Genomic DNA, 22577 nt, shown 5'->3' on the forward strand with positions numbered 1-22577 from the left:
TGGAGGCACCCCTCCTTCACCCTCGTCTCTGCTCCCCCACGCCACCCTGCCACCTGCGTACCCCAATTCCCTTCCCCCATACCTCTAATTGTTCACCACCACGAGTAACAACTTCAACGTGCTCCTCGTGACTCTGGCAGCTCCTCCGCTGACATCACTTCCTCTGACATCACTTCCTATGCGTGGAACCTGGAAGTGACTTCAGAGGAAGTAACATCAGCGGGAGAGAATGCCAGGGTTGCGAGGAGCACGTTGAAGTTGTTGCTCACAGCAGTGAACAACTAGAGATACGGGGACTGGAAGGGGGCGCACACATAGCGAGAGTAAGAGTGGGAAGAGGCGGAGGGGGCGGAGAGGAGGCGGGGTGCTAGTACCCCCATCAACATGGTGCCTAGTCCCCCCCACCCCCTTACTATGCTACTGAAACAGGAATAGCCATTCTATGACCTATGACATGGACCCTCCAAAAAATTTGAAATATTTTTTAGCATGCAGTTAGCAAATGTACATTTCAGAAACATCGCAGGACACCTGATCACATCATGGTACTTTATTTTTAGCTACCTTAGGTGCATTTTAGTGCCTAATAGAGCTTAGTAAAAGGGTCCCTTAATTGGAGAACTAAAATATTAAGCAGCTTTCTCAAGATTATACATTGAGTATAAATAAGCTTCAAACCTGGATCTCCAGTTTCACAATTGGTCACTTGTTTGCAATGTAATCATAGTTTGTTTAGATAGGTTTTTAGAATGTGTTTTGCCTCATAATGGAAAGGCATTCTGTTTCCAATAAACCATTACATTCAATTGAATTTCATAACATCAATAAAATAAAGGTCATCTCTTATTTTCTTTTTAAAACAGTGCTTTGGTCTGCTGGGTGTGAATGGAGCTGGAAAGACAACCACATTTAAGATGCTCACTGGAGCCATTGCACCTTCAAGTGGAAGCATACGAATTAGGGACCAAACTAGGTACACAAATATCTTTTCTCCTTTTTTTTTCCTATTTACAGTTCTCCCTCCAAATCCACGGTTTCAGTACCCCTGGATTCAGTTATTCATGATTTAAAAACAAAACAAAACTCTGCATCGGACCTTCCCCAGATTTTACCTGGTGGTCTAGCAGCGATGCAGGGCAGGATCAATCATCCTCCGCTCCTGCCCCATACAGAGCCATCATGAAAATGGCTGCCATGAGTTCCCGTTTCATCCATTTTGATGACGGCTTTGTACAAGGCAGGAGCGTAGGACGATCGATCCTGCCCTGCGTCGCCACTAGACCACCAGGTAAGGTCTGGGGAAGGTCCGGGACACAGGAAGGAGGAGGGAGTAGGTCAGTCGGCCCTAAAAATTATCCATGATTTTTTAGTATTCCCAGGCCGGCTCTGCCCCTAACCCCCGCAAATATTGAGGTTCTGCTGTATAGTGCTAATTGGCTGTGTATACAGTATGGGGCAATTTTGAATTTCCCACTGTCTTGCAAGTGTACTTTGCAATTTGAACTCATGTTGTCTTGTAGCTAATTTTTTAAAGGGAAATCACCCAAGTAGAAAATACAGATGGGCCTGAATTTAGGCATAGACAGCCTGCCCGATACAACAAAAGGCAGCAAGGAGCATGCAAAATTCATTTATTGAAAATAAAAGCAAAGCTCCTGCTAATTTTATAATACAATTTTTTGGACTGGTCCAGTGAATCAGGTGAAGAATCTGGATTCTATTCCAGATCAAGCCTTATATTCCCTAGGTCAGCAGAACTTTGGGATGATTCAGAGGCAGCCTTCACATTTTTTAAGGGGGGAAGGGGGGTCAGCCATCACTCACCAGTTGACTTTACTTAGGGTGCATGCATCCCAGGCTATGTAAGGATCTGTAGCCCTGGAATAGGCTTTGGTTCATTACAAATGAAAGTCTGTGGTACCATAGAGCACTAGAGGCACATTGGACCTGATTCTAAAAACAGCACCGTTTATAGAATCAGGCCCATTCTGATTAGGTTGAAAGACTAAAGGAACAAGAGAAAACATCTGGACCAAAAAGTTAAAAAAAATAATAATTCAGATTTCAGACATTCAGTATAATTGAGTTCTAGAATTGTCTTTATCTAGTCACTTTATTATCCTGCCTTCTGAATGGGTCATGAAGCACTCTGCAATTCAGGTGCAAGAAAAATTGAGATCTAAGTGCATGTGTGACCTTCTTTTGTGGATTTTTATTCCATTAATACAGTGATTTTCAACTTTTTTCATCTCGTGGCATACTTACAAGGCGCAAAAAATTGTAAAGGCACACTACTGGAATCTAATCCATACCTGCCCATCCCCACTAAGATCCATTCCATCCCCAATCTCTGAAAGTAGTCTTCTCCATCCCCACCCATATCTGTAACCTTCAGAAGTAGGTATTTCATTTAATTATGATACTGAAAAACAGTACATTAGGGCACCAATACAGTACTCCCCCAAAATTTGTGGGGGTTCTGTTCCAGGAACCCCTGCGAATCTTGAAAAACTGTGAATATGGTTTTTTGTGGGGGAGACTGGAGAGGGCAGCAGGAGAGGCAGGAGAGAGCAGCCGGAGCACCGGCGAGTGAAGGAAATCACTCGCTGTATGCTCCGACCACCTCTTCCTGCACTAAAGTCGGGCCTTACCAATCAGGAGCTGCTTTGACATGCAGCTCCTGATTAGTAAGGCCCGACTTTAGTGCAGGAAGAGGAGGTCGGAGCATACAGCGAGTGATTTCTTTCACTCGCCGGTGCTCTAGCTGCTCTCTTCTGGTCGATGGTCGCAGTCGGAAAATACTGTGAATGACTGGGACCGTGAACCGCCGACTGCGAATGACCGGGGGAACACTGTATACCTGTTACTGGGAAACTGGAACAAAATAAACTGTTTCAGATTCTTGCACAAGACACCACGTTGCCAGCAGAATCCTTCACCTTAGCTGCAGATGCAGAACATGACTCTCACCTGATACAAAATAGAGAACTGTAAAAAAAGAAAAACATGCTGATAAAACCGGAAATAGACTAAACCAGACTCTGCATGTCATGCAACACCAGAGAAATAGAAAGAAATGCTTGTCCTCCTGCACAGTGCAAAATAACACTGGCAGATGCAATTTCTCAAAATTGACATAATCACTAAACAAAATAAAATCATTTTTCAAACCTTTGATGTTTTTTTTTCTTATCATTTTGTTCCCCGTCTCTGGTTCTGCTTCCTGTGCCTGTGAGCTTAGCTCTGTTTTTAGGACCCCTTGCCCATTTGCTCTTCCTTTCTTCCCTACATTGATCACATTCAGCTTTCTTCCAATTTCTACCTCCTTCTCAAATTAAATTTTCCATTTCTTCCTTTCTCTTTCATCCATGTGCATTTCTTTCATTCCCTTCTATGTACTGTATGTTTATTCCCCCACTTACTTCCCTAGGATAAGCAGCATAAAATTTGTTTTACTCTTTCAAATCTTGTCATGTGCTTATGACCTGGGTTGACAACTGTTGGAAACAGGATTCTGGGCTTGATGAATCTTTGGTCTGTCTCAGTATGGTAACTCTTTTCCCTTCTAACCATGGGCAACATTTTCCTCTCTCCTCTTCCATCCACGTGCATTTCTCTCTCTCCTCTGTCACTTTTATACATGTGCATTGTGCATTTCACCCCCTATACACTGTCCTACTTTCCAATCACAGCATTTTCTCCTCTCCCCTTCCTTCTATACATGTGCATTACCCCCTCACTTCCCTTCTATCCATGGGCAGCATTTTCTCTCTCCCATCCATGTACATGTCCCCTTCTGCTTTCCCTTCTACACAAGTTCATTCCCCACATACATACACACTCACTCATACACTTCCCTTCTATCCATGAGCAGAATTTTTCCTCTCCTTTCTCTTCCATCCATGTGGATCCTCCACTTCTCTTCCCTTTCATGTGCATGCCCCCCTCTCTTCTATTCATGTGCAGCTTCTTGCCCTCCCCCATTCTCTTCTATGGGTCTGGTATGCCTTCCTACCTTCCACTGTCCACCACCCCATGGACCTACATTGTCGGCACTGCAGCATTGGCCAGCAGTGCTGGCAGCAGTTACATCTAGCTCCCTCCAGCAGGCCTGAAGCTTGCCCTCTGCTGAGTCTTTCCTACATGGCAACAGAAAGTTGCAACAGAGGGAAGAGCCACGGTGCTGGCCAGAGAAAGAGCCTGTGTAATCACTGTCAATGGTGCCAGATAATGCTGCAAGTATGGAGGTCCGTGGGGAGGAGAACAATGAGAGATAGGAGGCAATGCCAGACTGAAGGTGGGAACAAGAGACAGAGAGGTGATGCTGGGCTGCTGAGGGAATCTGGGGTATAGCAATGCCTATCCCTATAGGATCCCTGTAGATTCTGCGGCCCATCAGTTGAATATTGCTGCATTTAGTATAATAAATGTCTCTGCTTCCCTCTTTTGGAAATGTTGAGGTACAATATACGGTGTTGTATTAATCTATTGTGGTGTACAAATTAATTAATAATATTCTCTGGGGGTTTGGGCTGTTCTTTATTATTTCAGAAATGTACTAGATGTTCTTGATTGTGACACAGATTTGTCAGCCTTTGGCTACTGCCCCCAGGAAGATGCTTTGGATAAACTGCTGACAGGGAAAGAGCACCTATATTACTATGCTAGGGTGCATGGCATTCCAGAGGCACAGATTAAAAAAGTGAGTAATGCCATAAAATGAACCGTTCAATGTTTCAAGTTTATTAGGATTTTATATACCGCCTATCAAGGTTATCTAAGCGTTTTTTACAATCAGGTACTCAAGCATTTTCCCTATCTGTCCCGGTGGGCTCACAATCTATCTAACGTACCTGGGGCTATGGAGGACTGAGTGACTTGCCCAGGGTCACAAGGAGCAGCGCGGGGTTTGAACCCACAACCCCAAGGTGCAGAGGCTGTAGATCCAACCACTGTGCCACACACTCCTCCAATGTCCTCACTTGGGGATTTAACTCACAATTTTCCAGCAGTAGCTCAATATGAATTACACTCGGGCATTTCTCTGTCCCTGAAGAGCTTACAATCTAATTTTGTACCTGGGGCAATGGAGAGTTGTGGGTCTGGCTCAAGAGGACAAGGAGCAGCAGTGAAATTTGAACCAGGCTCTTCTGGATTTCAAGCCCAGTGGTCTAACCACTAGGCTACTCCCAGTGGCGTAGTGAGGGTGAGTGGCGCCTGGGGTGGTGTTGCTCCTCCCCCTCCCTTTTCTCCGCCCTCCCTGCTCCTTCCCGCTCCCCCCCTGCCACACGCAGTCCTCCTTCCTTTCCCCCATACCTCTTTCATTTTCCCGGCGTGAGTAGCATCACGAACTTGCTGCCCGCATCGTATCGTCTCTCCCTCCGACGTCGCCTCCTAGGTGCGGGACCTGGACATGATGTCAGAGAGAGCTGATACCGATGCAGGCAGCAAGTTCAATGACACTGCTTGCGCCGGGAAAATTAAACAGGTACGAGGGAAGGGAAGGGGTGCACACACGTAGCAGGAGGGAGGTCGTGATGGAGGGGTGGAGCAGACGACAGGTGCCGGCGCCACCACTAAGACAGTGCCTGGGGCAGACGCCCCTTCCCCCTTACTATGCCACTGACTATTCCTCTTAATATGGTACTTCTAAATAGTCTGAAACCAGCCAACTTTTTTATGAACATGTTAGAAATGGGCTTAGCACATGGGAAAGCCTCACATTAGGGTTCATTGAGCCCATTTGCTAGCGTAGCTTAGTATAAGGGCGCCAACATTACTTAATGTATGGGCAAACATGTATAAAGAACCTGCTAGCACCTACATTCACTATTACTACTATTATTTATTATTTCTAAAGCACTGTAAGGTGTACACAGAGCTGTACATGTACATTTAACATGTAAATAAATGGTCCCTGCTCAGATGAGCTTATAATCTAATTTATACAGTTAAAACAGGACATACAGGGGTTGGGGAGTTTCTCAGAGAGAGACTGGTAAGATGGTGAGTGAGAGGAAAGAACCTCACAAAACTATTTCTTTCTCAGCAATGCAAGTAGTTCATTAAATCAAGTAAGTGCATACTTGACTTTATAAAATAAGCACATGAGAACACACATTAACTAGTGCAACTTTATAAAAATGACCCGCCACACTCTTTCACCACCCTGATCTTATGAAGATCGCCTAAAGTCAGGCACTGGAATTTGAGCGAGAATCTGAGATCCACACACAACCTAATGAGCTAATGGGTACCAACTGATTGAAGTTACACAGGGGTCTTGCCTGTGTGCTATATTCTGTCAACAACCCAAAAAGGGATGTTGGCCATGGAAGAGGCATTTGCAGGTCATGGGCATTCCCTAAAGTTAGGCACCAAGTTACAAAATAATGCTAAATCATAATTAACTTTGGGTGCCAGAATTACACCAATTCCTATCAGGCATACATCCAGCACTCTAAGTTAGGCATGATATGTGTTCTATGCCTGTATTCTATAAAGATTGGGCACCCTTAATGGAATATGGGCTCAACGCTGATCTTTTCGCTCTATAGATAGAATTCCCCCTTTCCTGTCTATCCATATAAGGTTAGAATTGCACACTATGAAATCTAGGCATTCATGCTATAGAATGGTGCATAGAGCAGCTCTGCACTCAACTCCTAATTACTGCGAATTAAGTGCCTGTTAACTCTAATAATTTGTCTGTGCCCTCATCAAAAGAAATTTCACAATGTGATACCCAACAGCAAACCTCCTCAGAAGTAGCCCCTCCACACCCTGGAACTTACTCATGAAGGGGATTACCTCTACTTCATGAAGTAGGTGAAAGCCTGGCTTTTCTCCTACCATTCTAACTTTACCCCCATCTTCCATGCCCAAACAACCCCCTCTCCTTTTACTCAAGTCCTTACCATTTTTGGGAGCGATAAATAAAACTGAACTCACCACATGCAAATGTCCATTCAGCCTCCCCTGCAACATGATTCCTGTAACCCAGGGGTGGGCAACCTCGAGGGTCGCAATTCAGTCAGGTTTTCAAGATTTCCCCAATGAATATGCATGTGATCTGTCGGAATGCACCAGGTTGCAGCCCTCGAGGACTGAGGTTGCCCACCCCTGCTCTAACCCAATAGCATACTGGGAACCCCTGAATTGCGCCACTCACACTCAGGGCTGCCAAAAGAATGGCAGCATGACACCAAATCAGATATAGATATAGATAAATAGATATATTTAAGACCATCAACAAAACCATCCTCGCAACTCAAAAATTTTACACCTCCCAACCTTCTACATGTCTCTCAAGCCCCACTCAGATGTTCTTATGTTATTATTGTGTTCTTATAGGTTTGGACAAATTCCTGGAGGAAAAATCCTTCGTCTGCTGTTGAGACAGGCATGGGATGGTAGCATAGAATGCTGCTATGATTTAGGTTTTTGCCAGATACTTGGCTTGGATTGGTCTTCGCAAAGATGGGATACAGGGCTAGATGGACCATTGATCTGACCCAGTAAGGCTTTTCATATGTTCTAAATGCCTAGCCCACTAAAATCACCATGCTCCTCTCTGCACTCCACTCTGCATTCCCCCTCCTACTCCCACCAATCAGCATTTCTATCAGCACACTCACAATTTACAGCCCCCCACCCCCTTGCAATCACTTCCCTCCATCCTAAGACCCAAGTACTCAATATCAAACTTCATGGTTTAGTCAGTGTGGTTCAGCTCTACTATGATTCTCATATATTATAGCTTCGGGCATCATTTATTCAAACAGTGCAGTCAGGTTTAAAAAAAATAAATCAGCAATAGCAGTGTTTAACAATTGACCCAATAATTCCTGAGGCCTGACAGATGCCTCTCTTTCCTTCTTTTTGAATACAAAAGTGGCTCCTACACTTTTTTTTTGCACTGTTGTGACTTGCATTGAATTGTGTTGTTATACATAAATAGTACTAGTAATTTTCTGTTTGTTAATTTATTGTTTTTTGGTGTTTTTTTATTTAAATACGTTTTACTGATATAGCAGCCAAAATCACAACAAGAAACAGAAGCGGTGTTACAAAAACAGTCATAAACAATACAATCTGTCCTTGTTGTTACCCGCGCAAAATTGTTGGATGTGCGAGATAACACATTTTTAAATAAATAAATACAAACTAGCACCAGTCTTCCAGTTTAGCAGTAACATCTGGTATCAAGCAGAAATAAAAGAAAACTTAAGCAGAAGCTAAATGGATGTCTTCATTATAAATATGAACCTAACCTTGTTTCTCCCTACAGGTGGTAACACAACTTCTCCATAAATTGCAATTGATTCCATACAAAGACATATTAACTTCCAGCTATAGTTGTGGCACAAGGAGGAAGTTGTCAACAGCTCTTGCACTTGTTGGGAGACCATCCATTCTCCTGCTGGTAAATATATAGCTAGATAGATAGATAGATATAGATGTATATATAGTATATATGCCTATTTATGTATTGATTTTATAATCCACCCATTCTAACTTTCGTTTTTGGTAGTTTACAAAATAATTAAAATATACATCAGATTTATACCAAAAACAAATAATATGCACACATACCTAGTTAGTTAACAAAGCAAGATTAATAGAACAGCATGGTAGTTCTATAAAACAAGTAATACAGAACAAATCCAGAACCATGGGAACCTCAGTACATTTCAGCATATCAAACGTCTGTGCCTTGATTTAAAAAAAAAAAAATAGTTATTGAACGCTTTGGAAAAAGGTCATAACTCGACTCTGATGAATTCTTACCAGAAAATAAGCTCCAAAAGACAAGAAACACAGTTGAGAAAGACCTATTATGGGTCCTGATGATCTGCTGGGTTAGTTGCTTTCATATTTGACTACTGCAGACTGGAACTAATTAGGTTTAGTTCCTATTCTGGGTTTAAATCCAAGTGTAAGAGTTTTGAACTATATTCCACATGCTATAGAAAGCCAAAAGAGGCCTTTATGAACTGGTGTTATCCTATAGTATAAGAGGAATCAATGACATTATACATGTTGTACATTCGGTTTCAGTTCCAATGCCTGTACTAGCGAGTAGAGAATATGACACGGGGACAAGCCTTGAACACTTTAAAATCAGAAGTGTTCGAGGCTTGTGCAAATGAGGACATAGCTTGCAGGGAGGGAGCAGGGACAAGGACAGAACTCATGGAGATGGAGATAAAACCCAAGGGGATGGGAACAAATTTGTCCTGTGTCATTCTCTATTAGCGAGCTCAGAAAGCCTAAAACCATCAGGTTGCTATCGTTTTCTCGAAAGGACCAAAGCTTGCATCAGCAGTCTGCAAAAGATGTGTCAAGTAGCACACCACCCTCCATTATAGAATGTCTTCTGGATCACCTCTCTGATGTGGGCTTTCTTTGCCAACTTGACATAAAAACTAGCTCTTGAGATTTTTGACCTCAGTCAGTGTGAGTGAGTAAATTTCCCCAGTGTTAACTGCAGTCAGTTGTTGAATACTACTAATCCACAATGTTTATCCTGTAAAATCAGTAACTCCCCTATTTTTATTGCATCTCAATCATATATATATCTCCCAAGTTTACGCTTCCAAAGTGACTTCAACATTATGGTGAATGCTATGTTTACTCACTTAACTGTACTCACGATGTACTCCTAACAACTATAGCCCTCTGAATTAGTAGCAATTTCAGCTGAACAACAAACTGTTTATTTTGGAAGGATGAGCCAAGCTCTGGAATGGACCCTAAAACCAAACGACACCTTTGGAAAGTTATCTCGGAAGAACTGCGAGATCAATGTGCAGTAGTGCTAACTTCTCACAGGTGAGGGCTCTGCTATGAAGATGATGGTCTCACTTTTTGAACATAGGTCTGTCTGATTTACTCGTTTCTTTCTCCTGTATTTTGGGGAAAAAAGTTAGTGAATCAGGCTTGTAACTCTTTTTTGTTTCTAAGGGCTTTGGCAGGAATGATGTCTATTAAAAGCGCTAATCAGTAAATCTTGCTTAAACAGATAAAGTTATAATTTTCATCAGATACTTAATATTTTTTGAATATCTTGGAACTTCAGAGGTGACACTCATAGGACCAAAAGGGTTTTGAGTGATCTTCCACTGTGTCTCTTCATTAGTTCCGTTTTTTTTGTGTAAATTTGTAACATTTTTGAAAGCACTTTAAAATTACAAAAAAAAAACCCCAAAACCGGAACTAATGAAGAGACACGGTGGAAGATCACTCAAAACCCTTTTGGTCCTATGAGTGTCACCTCTGAAGTTCCAAGATACTCAAAAAATATTAGATATCTGATGAAAATTGTTACTTTATCTGTATAAGTAAGCTATACTGATTTATGGGCATCCGCTAAAACTTAAGGGAAGAAGATTTCATGGTGACACCAGGAAATACTTCTTCACCGAAAGGGTGATTGATCGATGGAATGGTCTTCCAAGCCAGGTAGTCGAGGTCAGTAACTTGCTCGACTTTAAGAGGCGATGGGACAAACAGGCGGGGTTGCTATAGAGATATACTTAAAATATGGATTCTCAAAGGAGGGAGGGATCTTGAGTGGGCAGACTTGTTGGGCCACCGGCCCTTTTCTGCCGTCATACTCTGTTTCTATGTTTATAATTTTTTTTTTTTTTTGCTTATCTGCAAGTGAATTGAAAAACTTGTGCCTTTAAGCTCTATTTATAAGCGCTATACAGTGTTCAACTAAAGAGAGTAAGGAATATTGTGGGATTAATTTTATAAATGTTGCCAAAAGTTAGGCACCAAAAGGCAGCTTGCTAAGGCCTTGATTCTATAAAGTCAGCCTAAAGTAAAGTGATGTAGGCACTGATTCTATAAAACTTAGGCAGCCATTATAGAATCATGCTTAGCATCATCTAAGCATGCTTAGGCAGCACTCAACATCCTAATATTTAGGTGTCCCCAATTTATGCCAGGGTTTTCTATGCCTAAAGTTATGCACCGATATCAGAGCATAATGGCACCTGATTCGCAAAGAGGCGCCTAAATCAAAAACACACCTATGATCCTCCCCTAACCATGCCCACTTTGGTGGCATCAGTCATCAACTTACTGCCCGCATTGGCTTCAGTGCTCTCTGTGACATCACTTCTGAGGCGCGAGTCCCAGAAATGGCGTCGGAGATAGCGCTGAAGTTAAAAAGGTACGGGGAAGGGAAGAGGTGCATGCGCAGCAGGGGAAGGAGTGGGAAGGGGGAAGAGAAGAGGAGGGGTGCCGGCGCCCCGAGGAAGATGGCGCCTGGGGCGGACCGCCCCCTCGCCTCCCCTCTTACTATACCACTGACTGTCACAGACTCTTCTGATTAAAAAGTTTTTAATTTTCACTTCAAAGCTTTGTCGCTATTTGTAGCTCTTGTGTATTAGATGCTATCACATTTGTAGCAACAATGGCATGAAAAACAGATGGATATAATTAAAGAGAGCAGGAACAGAGGAATAATTCAAAAAAGCAAAAGTCAAAAGCTGTCTTACAAATATTCTTGGCTATGTAAGCAATAAAAAGATTGAGAATACAGTGCCAGTGGCTTGTGGTCATATTGCCAGCAACCCATTGTGGCTCCATTAACTTCAAGGGAGCTAAATGAATGTTGCTCTGGAAACCAACAGCCAAACTGTTTGAACCAAATAGGAAAAACAGAGCACATCAAACAATATAGAGCTAATTTTGTCTAAATATTTTGTTAAGACTTTTTGTGAGGGTGTCAGCTGTTTAAGGGCAGGAAACTGCTCTTCTATCAGACTATGAACCATGATCTTAAAGTTTGATGTATAGAAATATAATATTTACAGCACAATGTGAAATCAAGGCTATTTGTTCCTGTTGTTCTTGTAATTATTAACCATTGTGAAGGAAATATATTAGAGAGGAAGCTGTGTAAATTATTCCCTGGAGAAATGTGGTTGTACTGTAGTTTAAGGCATGTTGCTTTCTCTGGAACATAGAAACAGATAGCATTTGGAGAAGAATTCAAGATATATACATTTCAATTTTACCAGATAGGTATGTGTGTTCTGTGTTCATAGTATGTCAATAGTTCAGATGCTTTCTGAAGAGCTCAGCATAAACCAAGAGGTTTGTTTTAATACCTTTTGAGATTAGGAAGTAATGTGCTTCCATCAAAAAAATAACACCAGATCATGATGTTGAATGTGAAAAATAAAATTCCTATCTAGTGTGAAAATTGAGATTGCCTGGTCTGTTATGGTTTTCAGAAGACTAAATAAACATGAAGAGGGTAATATTCAGCCTGCAGTATTAGGCAGCTTATAAGCCACTTCTAGCCATGGCCTCATGGCCTAACCTAATTTCCATCAGCCAAGGTATGAACTTTTAACATGTGAGGGGAAGTGGGAAGTGGACAGTGGGGAGAGGGAATGCATGTGCCCACCCAGTCAATTCCTGGGCTCACACTGTCAATTCCTGGGCTTGCCACTGTCTTAATACTTCATGTAAAGCCCTTTGCAAAACAATCACTTATCTAAAACCTATACTTCTTTTTGAGGAGGTATAATTCCCGAAGGTGGAGTTTTTCTCCAATACATGTATTTCTTTTGTACTACGGGAAAAACAAGTGTAACCCTAGCTTGGTCCTTGCCACATGGCGCGGGACTCTCTGGCCAGCTCTTCAGGTTGGGGGTTCTCCTGCTCCAGGCCTGGGTCCACAAAAATGAAGATTTCTATTGTCACAGTTACTCAGTTCACACTCGAGCTTGGGCATAGGCTGGGGCCGGATAACTCCAGTAGGCCGGAGGACTGCTATTCCCAGGCTCCAGCCATTCACTCAGCTCTCCCCTCCACCTACATAGCAGGGAGAAGGCAGTGACCAAGCAGTAACTGGAATGAATGAACAGTTTATTTAGCTTGATTACAGGGATTAGAACTATTTACATCTGGTTTAGGATCTTCATAGACAAATTCAGTTTACACTTCAGAGTCATTTATTTATCCCCAAAATTCTAAACAGCTGTATCTTGTCCTCTGTCCACTCTCTGGGTATCACAGAGAGCCTCCTTTGGTGACTAAAGTTGTGCAGGAGGTAAGGATAACCACAAGCCTTTCCTTCTTTTTCTCTCTATTCCCTCCCAAGTACCTTAGGAGTCCCCTCGTTCACCAGGCTCTGGTGGGGCAATGAACATCTAGGAGCTAGAAGCTGCTTACTGCACTCTTTTATACTTCTCCCTCACTCCATGGAGGAAAGGACCTCCTGCTTCTCTTCTTCAGACTGTGCTAGCTACAGTCTGAAATCTCAGTGACGCCCTGAAAAATCCTACCCCACTGCTACTCAATGTCAGGCGTTTTCCAGAGGGGTCACACAAGTGTAGATTTTATTCGCACCCAAACTAAGATCAAACTACAAATTCTTGAAATTTCCACATGATGTGGATATCTATGTATAGTGGCTTTATGAAATCTGTATGTATTCATGAAAATCAGTGGTCTCAAACTCAAACCCTTTGCAGGGCCACATTTTGGATTTGTAGGTACTTGGAGGGCCTCAGAAAAAAATAGTTAATGTCTTATTAAAGAAATGACAATTCTGCATGAGGTAAAACTCTTTATAATTTATAAATCTTTCCTTTTGGCTAAGTCTTAATAATAATATTGTAATTTTTAGCTAAAGAGACATATGATCAAGAAACTGTTTTATTTTACTTGTGATTATGATAAACATACTGAGGGCCTCAAAATAATACCTGGCGGGCCGCGAGTTTGAGACCACTGATGTAAATGATATTTCCATATGGATTTGTTTCTAAAATAATAGCCAATATCTCTCAAAAAAAGAGCACAAATTCATATTTGGCCCACAAGATTAAATGTAAATAGCATGAATGAGTTAAAAAAAATTGACAGTAAGTGTAGGTGTCTCGGAGGGCCCACATTACACCAATTTTGAAGCAGCTGCATTGGCTTCCAGTGCAGCAAAGGATGCAATTTAAGATTCTGTCTATTGTGCATCAGACTCTATATCATAGGGCCCCAGAGTGGTTTCAGGACATGTTGAAACAGTACTATTCAACTGGAGAGTTAAGGTCAGAAAATGCAATGAGACTGACCACTGTCAGAATAAACACTTGTGCGTATAAAGTTGTTAATGTTCTCCATCATGGGTGTCAAACTGTTGAACGGTTTGGGAGGGCAAATGTGCTTGCGTAAGCCCAGGGATGCTTGATTTTTTTTAAGTTTGAAGACACATTTGTATGTGTCAGCTTTTATGTGAAGTTGGGATATTCAATGCATTAGGTTCTGGAAGAGTTGATTGCTTGATGTATGTTTTATATTTTGTATGTCGATTGCACACTGCTTTGGTTTAAAGCGGTATATACGTTTTTAAAATAAATAAATAAATACATTTTCAAAGAATAGAGTCTCCCAAAAATCTGTGGGGTTCCAAAAGCACAATTATCTGCCTAAAAGCATCTCCTGCCAGACAAGTGCTGCTGGCAGGGATATTCAGAGGCATTATCCACATACTGCCTCTGAATATTCTTACAGACTGCCTCTCCATCCCATAGCTAAGATGATCTCAAAAATTATCCGGATAGTAATACAATTCAGATAAGTTATGTAGATAACTTAGGACAGATAGGACCATATTATCTGGCTAAGTTATCTTGTTAGCAGAATCACCTTATCTGGATATTTAGTATCAGTTACCATCTGGATAGTGGGACTGAATATTCAATATTTTCTGAGTGCCCCAGCCAGCAACTTAAAAAACACCGACTATGGAGGCTGAATATTAACCTTTCCATGGGCAACTGTCAACTGCTAGAATTGCTGACTTGTTGACCATCGCTCCATTCCAAAAGTTCCCTAACTCCCACAAGTTTGCAGCACTTTGGCACAGAGCACGTCCAAAACTAAATGAAATCCCTATAAAATAGATGGCACTATCTCTCCATATATCCCCATGTACCTAAAACACATCAAATGCACAGCTCAAACACGCACTTTTTTCGACACTTTCTGTCATCTGTACACTTATTTCTTCCACACACTCACACATTCTACGGATCCCTACATGTTCACCACAGAAACCCATAATCCACGCTCTCCAAAACCCACACATCCACCACATACATTCCATCCACTCAAACACACAGACATCTTCTCCACTCTTCCAGGGCTGGTGTTAGACATGCTGGGGCAGGGGTGCCTCCAATCCTCTTTCTTCACTACAGTCCCTTCCAATTTCCCTACTCACCATTATTACTACATATAAAACAACTTTAAATGACGTCACATACAAAAAGCTAAATCTGAAATAATTTTTAAAAATAACTCTCACGAAATAAAGAACAAGGGGTCACAAATTAGAAATAGAAATATGAAGACAAAAATTGAACTGGGGGAATTAAAACTAGGGCTGCCCATTTAGGACATTTTTAATACAATTAACGTGCTAAAATATCAATGTGTGCTAATAATTTTAACATATTAATCATATTCTCCATCCCCCTAGCTAAGCCTCCCTAGCCACAATCCCTGACTCTCACCCACTTGTTCCAGGTGTCCAAATCTGTCCCCGAATCCGGTCCTTTTATTTTCGCCTCCTTCCTGGTTCCACCGTCCCTCCCAGTTCTCTCTCCCTTCTCGTGGTCCATCTAACCTTTTTTTCAGCCACGCTTAGCAACACTTCATCCACTACAGTTGCTGCCTTGGGGCTTCTCCTACCCATTTGACATTTCTTCTCTCCCCCTGTCCACCATCCATCTTCCCTCTGTGTTCCTATCTGTTCTGTCAAGTATTTCCCCTCTATGTCTCAGTCCTTGTCACACCTATCTCTACCTCCCTCCACATTCTGTATCTGCCCTCTCAGTGATCTTATCCTCCCCTGTATTCAGCATTTCTGTTCTATGTCCCTTTGTTGACCTGTCCTGCATTTCCACCCTGAGTTCATATCCTTTCCCCTTTGATCAGCATCCCCCTACCCGTGTTCAACATTGTCCTTTTGTGCCCCTATTTAGTTATGCTGACGACTTCACAATCATTATCCCGTTTACTACCTCGCCCTCCGAAGTCACCCCCACAGCAACTGAAGCGCTAAACATGATGGAACAATGGACCACAGATTTCAAACTAAAGCTCAATGCAGAGAAAACTAAATTCTTTATAGCCTCGCCACACGTACATAACACGACAAAATCACTACACATTAACAATCTTAACTACCCTATTCAACCAACGATGAAGATTCTAGGAGTAACACTAGACCAAGAACTAACCATGAAAGACCATATAGACTCCCTAATCAAAAGAGGGTTTTTCACTCTCTGGAAACTTAGGTCCATTAAGGTGTACTTCCACACTTCAGCCTTCAGAATCCTAGTACAATCCCTAATACTAAGCCACCTAGATTATTGCAACATCACCCATCTGACAATCCCCCAGAAGCAAATGCAAAGACTACAACTGATACAAAACGCAGCAGTCAGGATGATTCTCGGGTTGAAGAAGTCCGACCATATAACCCCTTCCTACAGACTCCTACACTGGCTGCCGATGAAGGCACGCACGAAGTTCAAGCTAGGATGTCTCTGCTTCAAGGTATTAAACGGTCTAGCCCCTAAATATATTACAGACCTCTTCTCATTCCCAACCAACAGACATAAAAGAAAAACACACCTGAAATTTGTCTCCCCTCCAGCTAGAGGGTGTAAATATAAGAGATACCATCAACAACTGCTATCGTACCAGGCAGCCACATGGGGCAAAGACTTAGAAAAACTAATTGCACAAACAAAAAACTATGGCGAATTCAGGAAACACCTAAAAACCTACCTGTTCTTGAAATACCTAGGTAGCGAACCAGAACATCAGCCCCCCTCATAATACCACCACATACCCGACCCTGTAAAGTATAAACCCCAACTCTAATCACTAACCATGAACACACCATTCAATTCATGGAATATTTCTAAATTTTGTGTTAGCAGCATGGCACTTCCTGGTCTTGCAGCACACAAACTGTTGTTAATATTATTAATGTTGGAATTACCAGATGTACAATGCTATACCCGTTAATTCGCTGTATGTACAGTTTCTCTTTATTGTATTTACAGTTTCTCTCTATTGTAAACCACTTCTCTTTATTGTAAACCGCCTAGAAGTCGCAAGATTGTTGGCGGTATATAAGAATAAAGTTATTATTATTATTATTATTCCTTCTCTGTCCAGCACTGCTCTTTTGTGTTCCTGTGTTCCTTCTATGCCCAACATCTCTTCTCTGTGTCCCTGTTCCTCCTCTCTCTCTTCCCTTCCTCCCACATCCCCTACACTGGGGCCAATATGTCCACCCCATTCCTATCCGATATCAACATTCAATAAATAAGTGCCAAGAGGAGGTGAGAGGTTCGGGAACTGGCTGGCAGGGCTTTAGCATCCCCACCAGCCAAGATACATTTAGCGCATGCATGGGGGGAGAAGGGGAGGAATGTATTGACCCCTGCCCAGTCCATGCCAGGGAACTCCTGCCTACACTCCCTTCATATTTCTCAGTCATAGTCTTCCACACACTCATGCTCCATATCCATACTACCCTTTCTAGAAATCTGTGTTGAAAAGCATGTCTGAAGCTATGCCTCTGAATGTTTTTCATGCTTGTTTTCATTTTGCTTTGCATGTTAATATTTTCCAGTAGCAAAGACTAAAATGCTTTTGTTAATACTAATAGGGCAGTTCTATTACAGTACACCTGAATTTTGGCATCCAGAGAGCACCTTTGTGGTACCTATTCTTCAAAGGAAAGTAGCCACCTATATTCCTTTATATAATATTAGCATAACAGCTTAGATATGCACCTATAATTAGGAGCGAGAATTCACCTTAGGTGGTGTGAGCGCTCAAGCCTAAATGCTTAAGATCTTTACCGTTGGTTGGAAGGATACTGAAATACCTAGAAGGAGAGAAGGTATCTTAATTGTATTGTATTGGATGAAAAAATTAGTAGGCTTTTAGATTTTTCTGGATTTAACTTTAGTTTGTATAATTGGAACCAATCTGTAACCTCGGTTGGTTTTATATTAAGTGTAGAATCGCTATAATCTGAATATCATCTGCATACATATAAGTGTTAAAACCAAGAGACTGAAACAATATCAGGAGAAGAGCCATAGAGATATTAAAAACAAGTTGGAGGGAGCAGAGAAGCTTATGGTACACTACAGGTAAATTAAAAGGAAGGTGAAGTGTCATTGCATCAGTGTATTATATTAGATCAATTTGTGAGATAAGAATTAAATCAAGCTAGAGCTGTGCCTGTGATACCAATTGCCTTCAGTCATGTTAGAAGAAAATTATGCTTCATTAAGTCAAAAGCAGCTGAGAGGTCAAAAGAAAGCAGAGTAACTAATAAATCTTGAATTGTAGGATAGTAGTGGTGAAGCCCACAATGATGTTTCTGTGTTAAGATGTTTCCTAAAGCCAGTCCGATGTTGATGAAAGGCATCTGATTTTTTGATAAATTCTGAAAGATGTTCAAGTTCAAAAAATTCAGTGAGAATAACTTTCAGGATGTGTGGGGGTCATTAACAAATTATTGCAATTATTTCCCTGATTTGTATAAATGAAGTAATGGGGGAGGGGTAATTTTTGAAGTTTCATTGTTTGTTAAGAAAGGAAAGGATAATCTTTATTATATGTTTTATATATTATGATATATTGAAGGGTAGGGAGGGAATGGGATAAATTATATTGATTATGAATAATTATAGAATTTCAAGTGATGTTTTTAAGTTAAAGTGATGCTACTTTGTATTACACTTGATGTATGTTATAAAAATGAATAAAGAATTTTTTAAAAAAATTCTGTGAGCATTCATACAAATGGTAAATGAACAATAGAGTGATAGAGACATCAAAGTGACTAGTATTAGTATCCTTCAGTCTAGAGAGATGGAAGCAGATTTCTAGGGAGAGGGGACAACGCCTGTCTCTAAGGTCAGAGTGACCAAGGCATGTAGAAAAGGAATGAGGAAAGAACTGAATTTCATAACATAAAATGAAGGAAGAGCATTAGCTGGTGATGTAATAGTTCTCAGAGCTTTCAAGGCTTGAGTGACTGTTCCTGGAGATTAAAGGATGAGAGAGTGCTACATAGAGTGGACATAGATGGAGGTCGAAATGAGGATGATGAATTTGGAGTAACATTAAAAATAGATAAAGATAATTGTAGAAATTTTGTTTTCAAAGTGAGAGGCTAGATCATTTGCTGTAGCAAGAGGGTTAGAAGGGGATGGTGCTTTAGTAACTGAAGTTAAGAAATATAGGACATGATGTATTTTAACAAAGCGATTGGCTGATTCAATCTGGCAATTTTATAGGAGCGCGCTGTCTCCTTATACCTCCTAAGATTAGAGGGAGTGTGTTTTGTTTATCCAGAAATGAACTTATTGATGTAATTGTCTTTAAGTATAAGGAGATTGAGAGTAAACGACGGGTCCTTAGATCTCACAAGAGAATCATTTGGGGGAAATGGAGGAGCCAAGGTATTGTAAAGAATAGATAGCTAATGAGATGTATAATTCAGAATGCAGCTGTGCTCTTGATCTTTGGACTAAAGAAGTATAATCACGTTACTCCATTTGTTCGCAAACTGCTTTGGCTTGTGGTGGAGGCTCGAGTGATGTTTAAGTTTGGTTGCATGTGCTACAAATTACTATTCGGTCTTATTTCAAATTTATTAGGTTTTTATATACCGCATATCAAGGTTATCTAAGCAGTTTTACAATCAGGTATTCAAGCATTTTCCCTATCTGTCCCGGAGGGCTTACAATCTATCTAATGTACCTGGGGCTATGGAGGACTGAGTGACTTGCTCATGGTCACAAGGAGCAGCGTGGGGTTTGAACCCACAACCCCAGAGTGCTGAGGCTGTAGCTCTAACCACTGCACCACACACTCCTCCATGGCTATTTGGTAGATTCTTTTACTTTTGTTAATATAAAGCATCCAAGATGATCAGTTACACTCTTCTCATTCCCTTCTGTCAAAGGATGTAAATATAAGAAGTACCATCAACGTCTTTTAGCGTTTCAGGCAGCCTCTTGGGATAAAGATGTAAACTCCTTGATCTCTAATGCTGGGTCGTATCAACATTTCAGGAAAAACTTAAAAACCTATTTATTCACTAAATTCTTAGGTAACTGATCTTAACCATCTTAAATGTCAACTTACTTTTGTGAACTGCATGGATCTTTACTGTTATGCGGTATAGAAGAAGGCTTTTATGTTATGCTATACCAGAAAATATTGTGCGGTGTAAGAGACAACTCACAGAAAAGTGCTGTAGTAAGTGAGTAATAGGCAGAGACAGAATCAGTAGTAAATTTACAAAGGTCGTGTCTGGGTCTAATTTCAGGAACATGTTTAGCTGGTAAGATAGGAATGCGCAAACATAGCCATAGAAAATATGGCCCAGATTCTGTAAACGGCACCTAAATTAGCTAGCGCCTAGAAAAATGGCGCTAGCTACATGTCAATAACGCTTGGGCACCATTTACAGAATCGCATCTAGCAGCGCCTATGTAAAAACTTAGGTGCTAGAAATGTAGGCCAGGGTTTTAAAGGCCTACATTTCACGTGCCTAAGTTTTTGGAAAATCGTGCTTAGTGGTGCCTAAGTCACACTCAAGCCATAAAAATGCCCACATAGGAATTAGTCACTGCTAAGTGACATATGGTAGGCACCTAGCACCCAATTCATTTTTTTTTTTCAATTATTAAAGCTATTAAGGGGATTTTGCCAATTAGGCACCTAATTTAGACGCCCTTTCGAGAATCTGACCCTAAGTATCAGTCCAAGCAAGTGGGGAGGATTGGAGAAAATGCAATTAAAGGGTCTGAGAAAAGGAGTTAATTACTGCATCAAGGATATGACCCATCGTATGAGTAGATGTAATATGTTGGGCTAGGTCCAGATCTCTGAGAAGATGGCATAAGTCAGCACAGTATAAAGGATGCAAATATCACTGATTAAATTGAAGTGATGTGACTGATGACTGATTGGAGTGGATTGTAAGATACAGCCATAGGTGGACAAGGGTGATAAATAAGAAGAAAATGTATTGGGGTAGTCAAGTTAAGACAAAGTAACAGAAGTTCTAGAGGAGAAAAGGGAGTAATGGTAAGAGCATGCAGTAGAAGATTACCACCAGATCGACAAACTTAAAAGTGATAAATCTCCTGGACCGAACGGAATTCATCCGAGAGTCCTAAAAGAACTGAAATTTGAAATCAGAGAACTATTGCAAAAACTTGCCAACCTGTCAATCAAAACAGGACAGATACCGGACGACTGGAAGATAGAGAACATCACACCGATATTTAAAAAAGGATCGAGAGGAGTGCCAGGCAACTACAGACCTGTAAGTCTCACGTTTGTCCCTGGAAAGATGGTTGAGGCGCTGATCAAAGATAGCATAGTCCGGCACTTAGACACACACGACCTGATGAGAGCCAGTCAACATGGCTTCAGGAAAGGGAAATCATGTTTGACGAACCTACTTTAATTTTTTGAGACAGTGAACAGACAAATTGATAGGGGAGAACCGGTGGATATTGTATACTTGGACTTTCAGAAAGCGTTCGACAAGGTTCCACATGTAAGACTTCTCAGGAAATTACAAGGCCATGGAATAGAGGGAGATATACTAAGATGGATAGGCAAATGGCTAGTGAACAGAAAACAGAGAGTGGGCATAAATGGGAAGTTCTCAGAATGGGAAAAAGTGACTAGCGGTGTACCCCAGGGCTCAGTACTTGGACCCATCTTATTTATTATTTTCATAAATGACCTGGAAGAAGGAACATCCAGTGAAATCATCAAGTTTGCAGACGACACAAAGCTATGCCGGGCAATCAGATCGCAGAAGGACAGCGAGGAACTCCAGAGCGACTTGAATCAATTGGAGAAGTGGGCAGATAAATGGCAGATGAATTTTAATGTGGAAAAATGCAAAGTGATGCATTTAGGCAGAAAAAATAAAGATCACAAGTATAGTATGTCAGGTGTACCTCTGGGAAAGACTGAATAGGAAAAGGACCTGGTAGGCACCTAGCACCCAATTCATTTTTTTTTTTTCAATTATTAAAGCTATTAAGGGGATTTTGCCAATTAGGCACCTAAGTTAGGCACCTAATTTAGACGCCATCAGACGCTACAGGCTCAAGAAACAACGGATGATATGGAAGCTATGTGGTCAACACTGAAAAGGACACTACACGAAGCAACTATCCGCACATAAAATCGGTAAATAAACAACAACGAAAGAAGAAACCCCTTTGGTTCACTGATGAGGTCTCACACCTAGTCAAAGACAAGAAAAGAGCATTTCTTTCATACAAACGCACCGGGGAGAAAGAAGCTAACATTGAATACAAGACAAGGTCTGCAGCGGTCAAAACAGCAGTCAGGGAGGCCAAACTTCGAGTGGAAGAAACTCTAGCAAAGAACATTAAGAAAGGGGACAAATCCTTCTTCAGGTATATTAGTGACAGGCAGACGAACACAAACGGGATAGTACACCTTAGAACAGC

The 22577-nt window shown here is 41.3% G+C and overlaps 1 protein-coding gene across 5 annotated transcripts in view; it reads left to right on the plus strand.

Moving 5' to 3' along the window:
- The window catches only part of ABCA12 (ATP binding cassette subfamily A member 12), a 604574-nt gene that overhangs the window by 532254 nt on the left and 49743 nt on the right, over positions 1 to 22577 (plus strand). For all 5 annotated transcript variants that reach the window (XM_033946149.1, XM_033946152.1, XM_033946153.1 and 2 more), the window contains 4 exons: positions 864 to 973; positions 4552 to 4702; positions 8291 to 8425; positions 9731 to 9834. In XM_033946149.1, the coding sequence (XP_033802040.1) occupies positions 864 to 973; positions 4552 to 4702; positions 8291 to 8425; positions 9731 to 9834 (500 nt within the window). The remainder of the gene's footprint in view (positions 1 to 863; positions 974 to 4551; positions 4703 to 8290; positions 8426 to 9730; positions 9835 to 22577) is intronic.

The sequence above is a fragment of the Geotrypetes seraphini genome, chromosome 5 (assembly GCF_902459505.1).
Source record: "Geotrypetes seraphini chromosome 5, aGeoSer1.1, whole genome shotgun sequence".
NCBI classification, from domain to species: domain Eukaryota; kingdom Metazoa; phylum Chordata; class Amphibia; order Gymnophiona; family Dermophiidae; genus Geotrypetes; species Geotrypetes seraphini.